The following is a 13724-nucleotide window of genomic DNA, read 5'->3' as shown; positions in this document are numbered from 1 at the left end:
GGTTTCGGGTTAGAACCTAAATTTTTTTACGAATGAATAACCCCTGGACCTATTATGGGACCAACATTATTCTTCATAATTGAAATTGACTTCTATAAAAAAAAAATAATTCAATTGTAAAAAAATCCGAGAAACATTCCTAGAATTCGCTCACATAAATTACCATTTCCCTCCGACCATCTGAAAAACCACGAAATCACCGTCCTCGTCGACGAAACCCTGAAAAATCGTTCGAAAAAAGTCCGATCCCCGTCGGGACTCGAACCCGCGCACCTATGAACGCACCGAACCGCTCGCCGGTATCAGTCCCCTCGTCGCGAGGCTCACGTAGGGACGGCGTCGCTACGACTGGCGGTGGAGGCGGCGCGGAGCACGGACGTTGTCGAAACCGCGACGCGTCTCGACGCTCTGGAAGCGCCGCGTCTTTGATCGGCGGACATTGATCGCGAAGGTCGAGGGTGTGGGACTTGCATGGCGCGGAGGGAGAAGACGACGTCCAGAAGGTCGAAACCGGGGTGGATTTGGAGGAGGAGGAGGACGTTTGGAGCGGCTCCAGATGGTCCTGAGTTTTTCCGGGCACGTTCTGGGACATGAGGCTTGGAAAGGTCAAGGGTGGGCTTTCCTTCTGTTACGAATGCCTTGAAACCACGGTTTAATATCTCTATTTGCCTATTTGTGTTATCAATGAAAGGTTGAGGAATGTTTTGCCCAATATCTGTCGAAGCATTGGCGAGCTATCGTAAAGTCTGCGGTGGGTCGGTTAAGCGGTGTAATTGCTGTGACATTGCAGACCATCAGACATGTTCAGTACAGTTTTTGACTGAAGTGGCAGCTGCAAAAGAGACAGTAATGGGTTCTGCTATCAAATCACGATACCTTACCGCTGTCATGGCTGCTTTAATGCGGAGATAACAATATCTGTTCGCCCATTGAAACAAATACCGCCTCAAGAATGTACACTTATCCACCACCTAGTTGTTGGGGTCGTGAAATGTTCATTATACCGTTAACCCCGTCCTCGCCACACCAACGTTCGCGAATAAGACCCGTATATGATAGTTGGGGAGCCGACGATGCTATATCGGGATTTACTCGAGCGTCGTGGAGACCTGGTGGATTTTGAAGATAAGAGGGAGGAAAGAAAAAGAGGTTTTACGATGTATGCACTTTCAGCGATGGGGAAAGCGTCTGCAGGTTCTCAAAGATGTGAAAAAATCGTTAGATGTACATACTCGAGTGTGTCAGATTTTCATAGAAATGGTTAATCTTGGTGTTGCAGACGTGTTGACCCATTAATCTGACACAAATCAGGGGGGTTTTCTTAATCTGACAGTTTGAAGATGATGAAAAGACATTTTTTTTAAATATCTCCCTCCCTGTACCTCGAATCGTTTCTGCATTCATCATGAAAGTTGTAGATAATAAAATTCTATACAACTTTTGTCTGAAACAATTTTACATACTTCTATCCATTTTTGAGTTAGAGGGCGATAAGAGTGAGGAGCTTAGCCACACATGCTTAGGGCAAGGTCAATGTAGAAACCCAGTCTAATGTACATTCATCGCCGTATATCTCAAAAACGTTAAAACGTAGAAAAAATCGCTTCGGACGTAGAAAATGTTATGCTCTACAACTTTTATGATGAATGCGAAAACAATTTGAAGCCCAGGAGAGGAGATAATTGAAAAAAAAACTGATTTTTGTGACTTTTATGGCCAATTTTTATTGATTCGGCTTGATGAAACTGCCAGATTATATTTTTCCGTTATTCTTGAATCATTTGCTTCAAAATAAGGAAAACAGCCACCGCACTCAAGAATGTACACGTGACTTTTTTTGCAAGTTTGGCGCCCTCCCACACATTTTGGTCAAGCTTAAATTGTCAGATTTAAGAGAATTTCAACATGTAATCAACCACATATATCCTAATCTGACACGATCGAGTATGTACAATGATAGTTTTTTTTTAATACTCCGACATGCTTTCCTAGACAATTCCCCCTATATACAGGTCTAATTTTTCGTAGAGGTACTCTATAGGGTCCAAATAAGTATATCCCCTTACATTCATCTGACACGCTCGATTAACTTCCGAATTAATCTTTTGAGCTCCCCAACGATGAAAAATCTGGACTCAGACATGCTGGATCTCCATCTATGCGCCGTGGATACCTGACGGATCTTTTTGTTATAAAATTGAAGCTATGCAACCTATTCCTGACTAGCAACTATCCTATCGGTAGCTTGCCGGAATGAGCTTTTAGTTCTGGATACTATGAAGACGGGATTTCGTCCTGCATTTGACCGTATTAGCCGATCTTGTGAGACAGAGCTCTTACTCTTCCACCTCATAAGTAAATGCAGCACTTCCACTGGCAAAATAGCTCTACTAACTGCATTTTCCGAAACTCGGAGACGGTTAGAGTTAAACCTTTATTGTTTGCGTTAGGCTGCCAATATCTGCATCCCCAACGGCATGTTATCGTGAACCGGAATGGAATTATTGAAAGATGCTGAAGGACCGAATCGGAGTTGAAGAGGCAATATAAACCAGATCTGTCGATAGGCACGATTCTTGTCCGGATCGATCAGAAAACTCAACGTGGACCCCTCAAGGGTATGCGTTTGACGGGAAAGAGAAAACCCAGTTTTTATTACCCGAATATGACATGGGGAAAATAGAATGTCACAAATCCGATCTCGGCGAAGGGGAGGTCGGATATTGGGGAATAAAACTTTGTGGCTTTTCGCGGGAAGTTTTTCGACAACAACGAATTTTCCTCAACAGAACTCGAATGATTGTTTCAAGATAAAATCCAATTTTTTTGTGGATGAGGCGGGAAACTTCCGTACATACTTCTTTCAAGTAGCAAATGTACATCTACTGACAAGTGTAGCTATAAAAAGGAGCGAGATGATAGAGGGACCATACGGATCTAATTTTCCCAAAACAAAAATTTCCCTCGCCTTTCAAAGCGCGAAACGTTACAATATTAAATTTCCCACATTTCTCAGACGCGATTTCCTCTTTGTTTATTAATTTCAATTACCTACCCCCGCACTTATTCGACAAAGTTTCAACCCTCAAAATTTCTCGCCCCAACTTCCGGAAGTCCATTAGAAGAATTCCTAACGAAATTTGGAAAGTTCAACGAACCGGGGGGTCCGCAACTTCGATAGACACCTACCTACAGGATATCAGCTGAACTGGCACGAAAAGTTTCAATTTGCGAAAAACTTGGAAAATATGAATCGACCAATTCTACAGGAGAAAACTTTCCGAACGTCGTTTGTCGGCCGCCGAAGACGCAGAACTGCTCCAGGTTTGACCTCGGCGGACTTGAAAGCTTCCAGGAGGACCTTATCAATGTGCTGTATATCGAATTAGAGATGGAAATTCCAAGAGACTGCCGTCATGACCGATATTCTTCTGCTTCCCCGAGATATAAACGATTTTATGAAAGATGCACTCTTAAAATCGAATCGAATTAATATTCGGGAGTACCCATTAAATAGATATGCTATCTCGGGATATTCTCGTGAATTTTACGATTATTTCCCATAGGTTCGGCGGACTGGACGGTTTTTTCCGTGCAAATTAACTAGTAGTTCGTTTTATAGCTTCCCGGAAACGTTTTAGACTCAGAAAATCATTAACGTCGCGAAATTTTCAATTTGTGAGGCACAGCGGACAGATATCTGGTATAATTTGGGACGCCGAGTTGATTGAAGCCAACAAAAACGTTCCTAATCCATGTATCATATTTTCCTTCAAGGTCTTTCAGTCAAGAGATCTTCAATCCAATAAAAAAACCCAAAAATACTTAGTATTTCTTTATTGTAACAATACAATAGGAAGACACTACAAAAATTGCCAAGCATACAAATATTTACACTTTAAAGATCAAGTTTATAAACACACATCAAAATAATATCATAAGAAACGTATAAATACTCGGTATATAAACTTGCATCAATAAAATCCTTCAAAAATTCCCTTCAATAAATGCCAATAATAAAAAACAGGTATCCGTGGTTATAATTTGGTGTATTTCAAAATTTATAGGTGAAATTTTACATTTCCTCGTCCGTTTAACAAGATTTCATTAAGATCTTCTACCCGTGCCGATTTCCGCTATCTGCTGATCGACTCTCTCGCTGGTACCTGCGAAGCTTTTCGGATCCGGTCCTATCATTTGGATCAGTTGTGGTACTTCCTGTCGCGAAACTTGGGAAAACTTAGCCAACGCCTTCATGCACCTGAACAGGTGTTCTTCTGAGGGTTTAGAATTGAAGAACTGTAACACCGCCATGGCCAACTCCACCGCTACGTCGTCAAACACCTGGCAGCATCAAGAAAAGTGATAAATAGCACAGTGAACAAGTTCAAAATAGAAATTCCCATCGAATGTTGAAATTTTCTGTTTATAAGCTCGATAAGACAAGAAATTTTCAATTTTCGTAGGGCAACTTCTGCTTTTTATTGAATACTACAGTTTTAGTAGCAAAGGAAGCTGCATAATTATGGCTGTTACATTTTTAGTGATGAGATCAAAATGCGAGTAGATATCGGCGTTTGCAAAACATATTCTAGCAAGCGAGGTCTGTTTCTTTCCTCATCTTTGAATCCAGTGAAAGATACTGGTTCACCGTAAGATTCTTCATGAGTATTACTATGTGCTCGAAGATTCCTTCGATGAAAATGGGTATATAGAATAGAGACAGGATGAGCAACGCTAAAACAATGATAACATATAAAAGGAAGCCAGTTCACAATGAAGCTACCTTAGACAAACAGCCTTTGGGCAAAAGCTGACGAATCCTTATATTTTTGAACAATTTCTGAAAGAAAAAAAAAACGAGAAGGAAAAGGAGTATCTTGTCAAATACACACAAATGTGATTCAATCAAGAAACCGAGTAGCACTACGGAATTCATAGTCTAAACGGCGTAAAATGGGCGATAAATTTAATTGATGATGAAATCTACACATATCCGGACACTTTTCTAAAAATAAATCCACCTAATGGAAAGGTTTGTTAGGCACAAAAATCATATCTATACTTTGGCATTGACAATAACGCGATTTCAAAAGGGCAACTTGAAAAGTTTCCTACTTCTGACGTCAGTGAATTCTCGAAATTTAATTGGTTCAGTGGCGGAAATCTGTAGCCTATCAGAATTCAAATTGATCACGCGATATAACCCCACCAAGCTCTATGGTCTTGTATACGCGTTTTCAGAATTCGGTTAGGATCTTGTATTATAGAGAACGCTCAAACACACTAAATTTGATTGACATTGATACGGACCACCGTTTTTACCTCCTTACAACCCAGGTTGTGGATGATGGCGGTACCCCTGTCCTGCAGGACCTTGTCGTCGGCCAACAGGCAGTGAACGCTCACTTTCGTGGTAACCCTGAGGTTGCTGGTCTGCTGCCCGTTCAGATTCCACTCGGATATGTACAAGAGCCATTCGGAGGCGCTCATGTTGGAAAACAGGTTGCAGATCTGCAACGACAAGTATAAGAAAGTTGACGGATCGGAAACTTAAAACCCCACCTAACCTCAAAGAGAAAATCTGGCAACCACTGCATTAATCTTCCGGCAAAGCAATTTTTGACCCATCAATCTTTATTATTTCAAAGTTGTTGGAGCTTTAACGAAAATTTTGTCCATTTCGCCATAAAACTGCGACTCAGCCTCATAATCGGTATGCGCTGTTGCCAAATTTCCCAACCTAACCTCAATTAAGATAAAAAGTACTCACGAGGAGACTGAGAGCCTGCTGTTCCTCCAAACTGAGCCTGTCGATTCCGAAGGCGTAGTTCATAAGGACGTGATCCTTCCTGTCTTGATGCAAAAGAAGAATGATGTCGCTCTTCAGAGCTCCCGCTGCAAGGATGTTTGTCATCCTTACCCTGGCTTCCACGGGAAAAACTGCGTCGTTGAAGACTCTTCCAACGAACGTTAAGAAATTATCGCTGAGCGCCCAACAACCTTCGCCTTCTAGCATATAAACGGACAGTTCCTCCATGCAACCCTGTTCAACGGTTGATATTTTTCCATCTATGAGATTGATCAACGCGTCAAACTCCGCTTTGACCTGTAGGGCGGAAAGTTAGAGCCATTCCTGAAAATTTAATTTCAACTAGACTCACATCAACGGCATCGGAAAAAACGATGGGGGGGTTCTTGTCAATCTTCTGTTCTTCCTCCTCCAGCCTCTCTTCTTCGTCCAAAGCCAACAGTTGCTCAGCTGTTGGGGAAGCAACCTTATTGTTGCCATTAACCAGTTCTGCCTCACTCATAGTGTTCTCCTGAGGATGACAAGAAACTCTCTCAAATGTATTCTGTTGTTTTTATCATTTTTTTATTCTTTGTTCACTAAATTTTATTTGTTTTTTTGTGTCCCAAACTTACTTCGTCTTGTGTCCCTCCTTCACCTTCTCTACGTCTTCTCTCTCTTTCTTTCGCCTTCTTTTTTTCCCTTTTAAAGAATTTTTCCGTTAATCTTTTCCTTCTCAGTTCAAGTAACAAAGAGTGATACCTATAATAAATTCATTTTGTGTTATCCCACCTCAATATATTGTTTATGTTATGTTTGTGATGAAAAAAATGAGGTGATGGTCACCCTTGAGCAAAATGAGCCAAATTTTTAGCAGTTTCTTCGAAATTCTTACTTGAACTGGAAATGTGTTATGGCAGCAACATTTTTTTTTCTTCAATTTCTCTCCTAATTGAAAATTTTGGTGCATGTGAAAAATTAATAAACAACTGTCAACTATCTCAACTTTATTGATTCGTTTCAATTGCTATTAGTACAACTTTCGCAAACAATTCGAGCTACTAGTCAATTCGTCCTTAAAAAAAATCAAAACATGGATAAATGGAACACAAAAAGTCTATCACAACTGCTTTGTAAATATCACAATACGCTATAAGCAGAGATAATACTAGTCAGATAAACGGAAGATGGTAGATGGAAGAATTACAATAGGAGAAAACCAGGGCATCGTTGCTGTTTGTACTACAACATTCATTGAGTAAACAATCTCCATTATTAAAAAAAAATAGCTGTAGCACTGAACAGCAACGATAACACAGATAACACTTGGTTAAGAAAAACCAACAACAAAGTTAAAAGCAGATGTGGTTCGAAGAAAAGTGGATAGGAGTTTCTACAAACTACTGACACTTCAAAGCAGTCATTCTGGATGGAATTTAATTTAGTAACAATTTTTTTATCCACTTTTCTTTCAGTCCAAGCTGAAAATCGTGAACATATTCAATTCGAAAGCTTCTCGTTCCCACCCGACATTTTCTCAACGTTTTTCGGCCCTAACCTTGCTTCTTCTATCTGAGACTGCAACTCCTGGTAATCGGGACTGCCCTCTTTAGTACTCTGCCCAGTAGCACCAACGTGTGCTCCTTTTTCCAGCTGATTGAGCAGGGCCAATAGGGGTGGAGAGAGGTTTGAGTTCAAGACTTCCTTAGGTAGGTCGAGAATGTACTGAGGTATGCTTTTTCCTACCAAGAACTGGGCTATTTCTTCGGAGAAATTATTACAATTGTGTGTGAAAAGATTATAGGTGGATCCCCTGCAAAGGAGATATATATATCAATATATAAGACAACATATTATTTATTCTATTATTAATGTTAATTCCTTTTCAGCTTGAAAAATTCTGAAGAAAGGACTATATAGAATTCGGGTAAGTGAGAACATTAATATCAACACTCTATAGTTAAATGAAGAAATATGATAAATCAAGAGAACTCACGTATATGTGGATTCAGAAATACTGTTGAGATATTCTAAGAACACCTGATATGGCACCTCGGTATATCCTAAAACCTCAACTCTTAGTGGTTTTCCCAAATGCGTACTTGCCTAGAAAAACACACTTGTGAACTTCTTTCACACTTTACTGAATCTGCCAATTCTTAAATTGACTACGGCGTATCAAGTGTACCATCTCAGAGATGAGATGCATAGAGAATGAGGCAATACAATATTCAAAAATAGAACATGTTTAATTTTAGACTATCTAATTTGAACGTAGAAATGTTGTTCATGCCTACACAATTGGTGAATTAGACAACTTCCTCAACTCATTCTGGAAGCATTTTCAAAGAGGGCAACTATATGTATCAGTCAGAACTATCAGTTTACAACTAGTTAATGAAAAATTTCAGCAAGGGGTACTTACAGGGATACAATTCTCAACTCCATTCGAATTGAATAGGTATTCCCTACCGAAAACAACTATAGAAGTATGCCAGATACCTTCCAATGGTCTTCCTATAAATTTTTCAAATTTACGAAATTATTTTTATACATTTTTCAAATTCATTACCAACCTATGAACATTTGGGCTAAAGTTTTAGCCATTCCCATGGAGAGATCGTAAATGTACAATTCCACCTTGTATTTTTCCATTCTGAAAATTTTGGATAATTTTTTCCCAATGTTTTTTCTAGAGTTTTCCAAATATTTGTAATTATCTGTCAAACCTGATGGATTTTTCTTTCTTCAAAGGACTTCATCGAGGGCTGCCAACCACTAGAAGTAAAATTTTACGTCATTTGCGCACTTATCGCAATGATTCATCTAAAAAGATGATGAATCGTGGTATTATTTCGGTGAATTTGCTAATTTCTGGATTCCTGCCACTGTATTCGCCAATTTCGAGATATAAAAACACCTTTACATAGCGCGCTTGCACGTTCTAGAAATTAGGAGTTCTGGTGAATACTGAGATATTTCACCTGGTTGCAGTTAGATTTATATTTAGATTCCCATAATATTGCAGTGTCGGTGAAATGAAATGCATAATACATGCGAAAGTATTCGAAATCTCTCGTTATGATCTGAAAATTCGAACGAATAATTCGAAATACGCTCGAACAATGAAACCACTCTTCAATTGGCTCAATGCTATATATTATCAAATAATATGTCACAACCTTCAAGATACGCAATCATACTTGCTCAATTATTGAATTGGGAATTGTAGAAAGCATATTAATTTGGAAATAAATTTTCGCAATTCATACTGGGTTAATGTGGTTGCCTACCCTACATTTTGACAGCCTTATTTTTGTGGTTATGTTATATATAAACAAAAACGCTAAAAAATTCCAAATTTTATGTTTTTTCCTTCAAAATGATGTCTGATGAATCGGAAAACGATGGTATATTTGAGGACAACAATGAACATGATGTGTACTATAAAAAATATAAGTTGTTACTTGAAGAATGTGCAGAGATCCAAAAGGCGAATGAAATTCTTGTGTTCAGGTATTCAGAGACATTTAGTTTTACACACCAGTGAACTATACACGGTTATTATTTTTAAGGATACAAGAAGTGAATAAAATAGTTAAGAAAAGACACAAAGAAGTACAATTCTTCAAAAAAAGGTTGTTGCAACACTACGGTGAAGATTGGTCTGTGATTCCGAATACTGATTTGGTCAAAGAAGAACCACACGGTAGTAAATCCAACGTTGTGGTGAAAACTGAGAAGATAAAGGAAGAGAAATTCGATGGTTCGTTGGAAATTGAAATTTTTACGAGATCTCACTGGTCCATTTTTAGATTACGAAGAGAAACCGGAGAAAACGAGAAACAGAAGACCGGTAAAACGTAAAACATTGAAAACTGAAAAAGACCCAAACGCTCCTAAGAGGCCTTCCAATCCCTTTTTTCAATTTTGCCAAGAGCAGAGGCCGATTCTGATGGAGGAGTTGAATTCGAACCTGAAGCCTGGCGAAGTTGAACCTTCAAAACAGGAATTGACGAGGCAACTGGCTGTGAGGTGGAAAACTTTGTCTGTTAATGATAAGAGGGTAGGGAAATCAAATTTTTCAAAAGATCGATGAAGATGATTGAGAAAAATCTATTTCAGGTTTATGTGGATATGTATGAAAAATCTAAAGAAAAATATGCTGCTGAAATGTCTGAGTACAAAATGAAGAACTGATGTGAATTGAATACAAAGACTCTTGAATAGAAGAAATGTTATAATTTGAGTACAATAAAATGTTGACCTTTTATTTGGAAGAGGTAGATAATTATGCAGAAGAGAGCTTATCAGTTTGTTGATAAGAGTTGATAAAAGAGAATATTCTATTGTTTCTAGTCGATATTTCCATGCATTATTGATTCAAGATTTCTATTTATTATCTCTAGTAGAGGGGCATATTGTCTTGAGTCTTTCCTGAATAATGGTTTATAAAAAAAGGCTTGAATAGAAGAGTTCTGAATACTCAAAAGATTTATTTCTTTATTTTCATATGTTTCTAAGAAATTGTTTATGAGCATACTGTATATAAAAACTTCTGTTAAGTTCATAGGTCTGTGCATTAGATGATCATTTATTACGTCATCGTCTGTGTCATATAAGATAATATTCAATTTGTGGATAAACACGGATTTCAATAATACACCGATCTTTTATTTTTATTGTTTTTCTGATTCCTCGCTGATATGATCTCAAGTTATAAAGTGAAAAGTTGATTTTTTGTGAATATGTTCGGTTTTTTGATTGGTGCCTCTCTGTTCGTGGTTGTGCTTTTTGCTGTGCTGCCCTTGTTGCTTTTCAAGTTCGTAGGTGAGTCAATTTTAAAGATACTTCATGGATTTACTGATTATAAGCTTCATTTTCAATGGTTATTTTTATTTTGGGAGAAATTCTCCATTTTCAACAAGAATTTATTTTTTACTTCATCATCAAATAACTTTCTGATCGATATTCAGCGTAAACCCTCTGTATATGTAAATCTTCTCACTTTGCTTCAGTCAGTCAGCTGCTTCAATCAGTATGGTTCTGGTTGATCTCATTGATTTACCCAGACTTGGAATTCGTGAAAACAACCACCGTTAGAAGTCTCCTAGATACTCACAGGAACCAAGGTATCGGTTCGATACTGTTGAGAGTTAAAGGTCCCGCACAACCTGATGCTGTAAAACGGCACTTGCAGGTGAGAAACTGCGAGATTATCGTCTCGTTTGAGTCCCTAATTTCATAGTTCTCATATTTACCAGGAAGTGGTGAACAGAAGGAGCAAAAATGGAAAACTGAGCTTCCCCAGACTCCACCAAGCGCTGGTCACCAAAGGCGCCCAATACGCCTGGAAAAAGGTGCAGTTTGACATCGAGAAAAACGTTTCGGTCTCCACGGGTATCTTCAAGAATCGCCCCGTTACAGAGTTCAATATTCAGGTGAATAAAATCTGTTGCGTGAAATAAATGCATGCCGATGTCGTAATTTCCACGATCAAGTTATTTTGGTGTGCTTATCACTCTTCGATTTGTGGGACAGTCCGATATCTTTGTTCACAACAAACATGATAAGGGTTGCATGTTTTTGTTTGATGATTTGAGTCATACGGATTATAAAGTTCATCCTAGAAATTACAACAATTCATTCACGATAGTGTTGAATGAATTGTTATAACCTCTAATTCGAGACAAATGAGTTGAAAAGAGTATTGGGAAATTCGAATAAAACGTAGTTAAAAAATTGGGAAGAATCCATTCTGTATAAATAAAAATTAAGTCCTTTCTTGGGTTGTCATCGCATCCTATAAAAATGGCTTGACCGATTTCATTCATTTTTTCATTAAAACATTCCTCATACTCCGCAGAAGGTTCTTAGGGGAAAAAATTCAGAAAAATTACCTGGGAAAATCAATAACTTAACGAATAACATAAGTGGATGTTGGGTAGTCTGCCCTCAAGGACAAGTGAGGGTAGACTAGGGCTGTTGACAGTTGACGTGATGCTGAGTGATCAGCATATTTCTTATTAAGAAGACTAGAAATATAATAAAATAAAAAGTGTCCCCAATCTTCTGGTGAGGACCACCATTCTTCTTCTTATTGGCTTCTCTGTACTCTTTGATATTTGCAGTCTTCCACTTCTTCTAAACTTTTTTTTCAGGAATATGTGAGCGATCTTGTCTCCAAATATCTGCCACCAAACTGCTCCCCATGGCACATCATCATTATACCTACCTTGGAAGACCACCATTACATCTTATTGAAATTGCATCATATTCTACTCAATGAACACCTCAACATCGGTGATCTCCTACCTTTAATTCCGCCAACTAAACCCAGCACCGGGTAAGCATCGATTTTGACGCTCCTTGGGCGATAAATCTATTTTGAACACTTTCAGATTCTTCGCTTCAGACAGCCCCCTCAACAATATCTTCAAGAAACCCAAGTCGACGCCGAAACTCCTGGAACACATCGTGTTGGAACTGACGAATTTCTGGAACGAGTTCTTGTCGAATTACGATCCGTTGGAAAACGTGGCGTTGCTGAAAGACAACCCTAGTTTCACCCAATTTTTGGCGATAGCGTTCATCACTTTCGTTTCGATTGTGAAAGAAATCAGACGCGGATTTAGAGTTATCAAACCTGATCTTCATTCTAGGTTCACTTTCGTGTCTTACACCATCGAGAAGGAGAAGAACAAGAGGCAGTTGCACCTGTCGGTTTTTCTCAAATCGATCGTGGTTTCCCTGGATCCCAGGAATCTGTTCAGGATTTCCCTGAAGCTGTTTTGGACGTGTTGTATTTCGTTGCCCGTTCTTCTACCTTCCATGTTGATTTCCGAGTTTTTCGCCTTGTATCAGTGCGTCGTTTACGGTTATTGCAACAACATCAACACTTTCGTCGGTTCGATAAAAACTTACGTACCTTTGATATACGGCGCTCTGTTCGAATTCATAGAATTGGCCAAGATAATATTTTATTCGCCTAAAAACATAATCTCTCATATTTTGTGCCAGAAAGAATACCTTCAAACGGTCACTTTGAGCGGCAGGAAATGCGTGGCCTGGTCTGAACCTATAAAAAGCAGCTATCTGAAAACTATATCGAAAAATTTCGCTGTGTCGGAACTTGAAATCATGCTGACGGCCTTCAGCAAGAACCTCTCGAAATACCTGAAACAAACGGACCACGTGATCCCCGAAGAAATAGCGATTTTCATGAGAAATATAAATTCCAACTATGTATTTGCTACCGGGGTTAACGTGAGACCTGAGGATTCTTGCAGCGGTATACTTTTCATGGGTTTGCCGGTCTTGAATGAGGAAAAGGGCGATACCATGATCGAGAATTTAGTGAAGATCAGAAATAGGTTGAATGAGAGTCTGGAGAAACAACAGATGTCCTATTTCTTGACGATTTTGCAAACCAAGTTTGGGATTTTAACCGAAGTTTTGCCTTCCATCCTCCTGATCATTTATTTGAGGTATTTGTCTAGAAAATTCGCCATATCTGTTACCGAAGTATCTAGTAGACATCCGAATGTTACTCAGAAGACTATCTGGGGCCAAGAAGTAGAGAGTGCCATATATTTCAGACCCCCACAGGCGAACACTTGTGAGTGAAATATTTTTTAAATATTCCATTACCATCATTAACTTTATTTCAGGTATTTCCGTGTGTTTTAACGAGTATGCTGACCATGTCAAATTGGGGGTTATTTGTGATACCCGTCTGATACCTAATCATGTGCTTTTAGCGAGAAATTTCGTCAGCCATATTGAGGACCTGACTCGTTACACTCCCTCTTCACATTAGCATTTCTTTCAGTTGCATAACTGATGATTTTTTACCACAAGCAACATCGGTTTCTCTTTAGAATAATAAATATTTATAACAAAAATGTGGCCATTATTTATAGTTCATTGAATT

At 38.7% G+C, this 13724-nt stretch overlaps 3 protein-coding genes across 6 annotated transcripts; 2 read left to right on the top strand and 1 right to left on the bottom strand.

Moving 5' to 3' along the window:
• Positions 1-3822: 3822 nt before the first annotated feature.
• LOC123317322 lies at positions 3823-8949 on the bottom strand. Of its 4 annotated transcripts, none has more exons than XM_044903791.1 (11): positions 8521-8949; positions 8368-8447; positions 8217-8308; positions 7788-7897; positions 7350-7604; positions 6427-6553; positions 6165-6323; positions 5774-6109; positions 5326-5514; positions 4787-4843; positions 3823-4344 (listed from the first exon to the last, which is right to left on the bottom strand). In XM_044903791.1, exons 2-11 carry the CDS (start codon positions 8444-8446, stop codon positions 4108-4110), a joined length of 1641 nt encoding a protein of 546 aa, XP_044759726.1. In that variant the 5' UTR covers position 8447; positions 8521-8949; the 3' UTR covers positions 3823-4107. The 4 variants fall into 4 exon arrangements, with proteins under 4 accessions (XP_044759726.1, XP_044759725.1, XP_044759728.1 ...); XM_044903790.1 differs by having other exon boundaries at positions 8368-8569; positions 8776-8948; XM_044903793.1 differs by lacking the exon at positions 4787-4843 and having other exon boundaries at positions 8368-8947.
• A 77-nt stretch (positions 8950-9026) lies between these two features.
• On the top strand, positions 9027-10454 carry LOC123317330 (high mobility group protein B1-like). The gene is made up of 4 exons (XM_044903805.1): positions 9027-9307; positions 9367-9557; positions 9607-9857; positions 9917-10454. Exons 1-4 carry the CDS (start codon positions 9174-9176, stop codon positions 9989-9991), a joined length of 651 nt encoding a protein of 216 aa, XP_044759740.1. The 5' UTR covers positions 9027-9173; the 3' UTR covers positions 9992-10454.
• Positions 10455-10483: 29 nt separating this feature from the next.
• Positions 10484-13695, top strand: LOC123317321. The gene is made up of 6 exons (XM_044903789.1): positions 10484-10621; positions 10810-10991; positions 11056-11232; positions 11953-12137; positions 12193-13409; positions 13462-13695. The coding sequence occupies exons 1-6, from the start codon at positions 10540-10542 to the stop codon at positions 13608-13610; spliced, it is 1992 nt and encodes a 663-aa protein (XP_044759724.1). The 5' UTR covers positions 10484-10539; the 3' UTR covers positions 13611-13695.
• The last annotated feature ends 29 nt before the right edge of the window (positions 13696-13724 follow it).

Source organism: Coccinella septempunctata, chromosome 7, assembly GCF_907165205.1.
Source record: "Coccinella septempunctata chromosome 7, icCocSept1.1, whole genome shotgun sequence".
Lineage (NCBI taxonomy): Eukaryota > Metazoa > Arthropoda > Insecta > Coleoptera > Coccinellidae > Coccinella > Coccinella septempunctata.
This window is presented reverse-complemented; position numbering and strand designations above follow the sequence as displayed.

Coding starts and splice junctions, on each gene's coding strand:
- LOC123317322 (XM_044903791.1), bottom strand. CDS start 8,446: ATGGAAAAATACAAGGTGGAATTGTACATTTACGATCTCTCCATGGGA. Junction 6,110..6,164: donor TTTTTTCCGATGCCGTTGAT/GTGAGTCTAGTT, acceptor TCCGCCCTACAG/GTCAAAGCGGAGTTTGACGC. Junction 4,844..5,325: donor ACAACCTGGGTTGTAAGGAG/GTAAAAACGGTG, acceptor TTTTTCTTTCAG/AAATTGTTCAAAAATATAAG.
- LOC123317330 (XM_044903805.1), top strand. CDS start 9,174: ATGATGTCTGATGAATCGGAAAACGATGGTATATTTGAGGACAACAAT. Junction 9,558..9,606: donor AAAGGAAGAGAAATTCGATG/GTTCGTTGGAAA, acceptor GTCCATTTTTAG/ATTACGAAGAGAAACCGGAG. Junction 9,858..9,916: donor TGTCTGTTAATGATAAGAGG/GTAGGGAAATCA, acceptor AATCTATTTCAG/GTTTATGTGGATATGTATGA.
- LOC123317321 (XM_044903789.1), top strand. CDS start 10,540: ATGTTCGGTTTTTTGATTGGTGCCTCTCTGTTCGTGGTTGTGCTTTTT. Junction 10,622..10,809: donor GTTGCTTTTCAAGTTCGTAG/GTGAGTCAATTT, acceptor ACTTTGCTTCAG/TCAGTCAGCTGCTTCAATCA. Junction 11,233..11,952: donor TTACAGAGTTCAATATTCAG/GTGAATAAAATC, acceptor CTTTTTTTTCAG/GAATATGTGAGCGATCTTGT.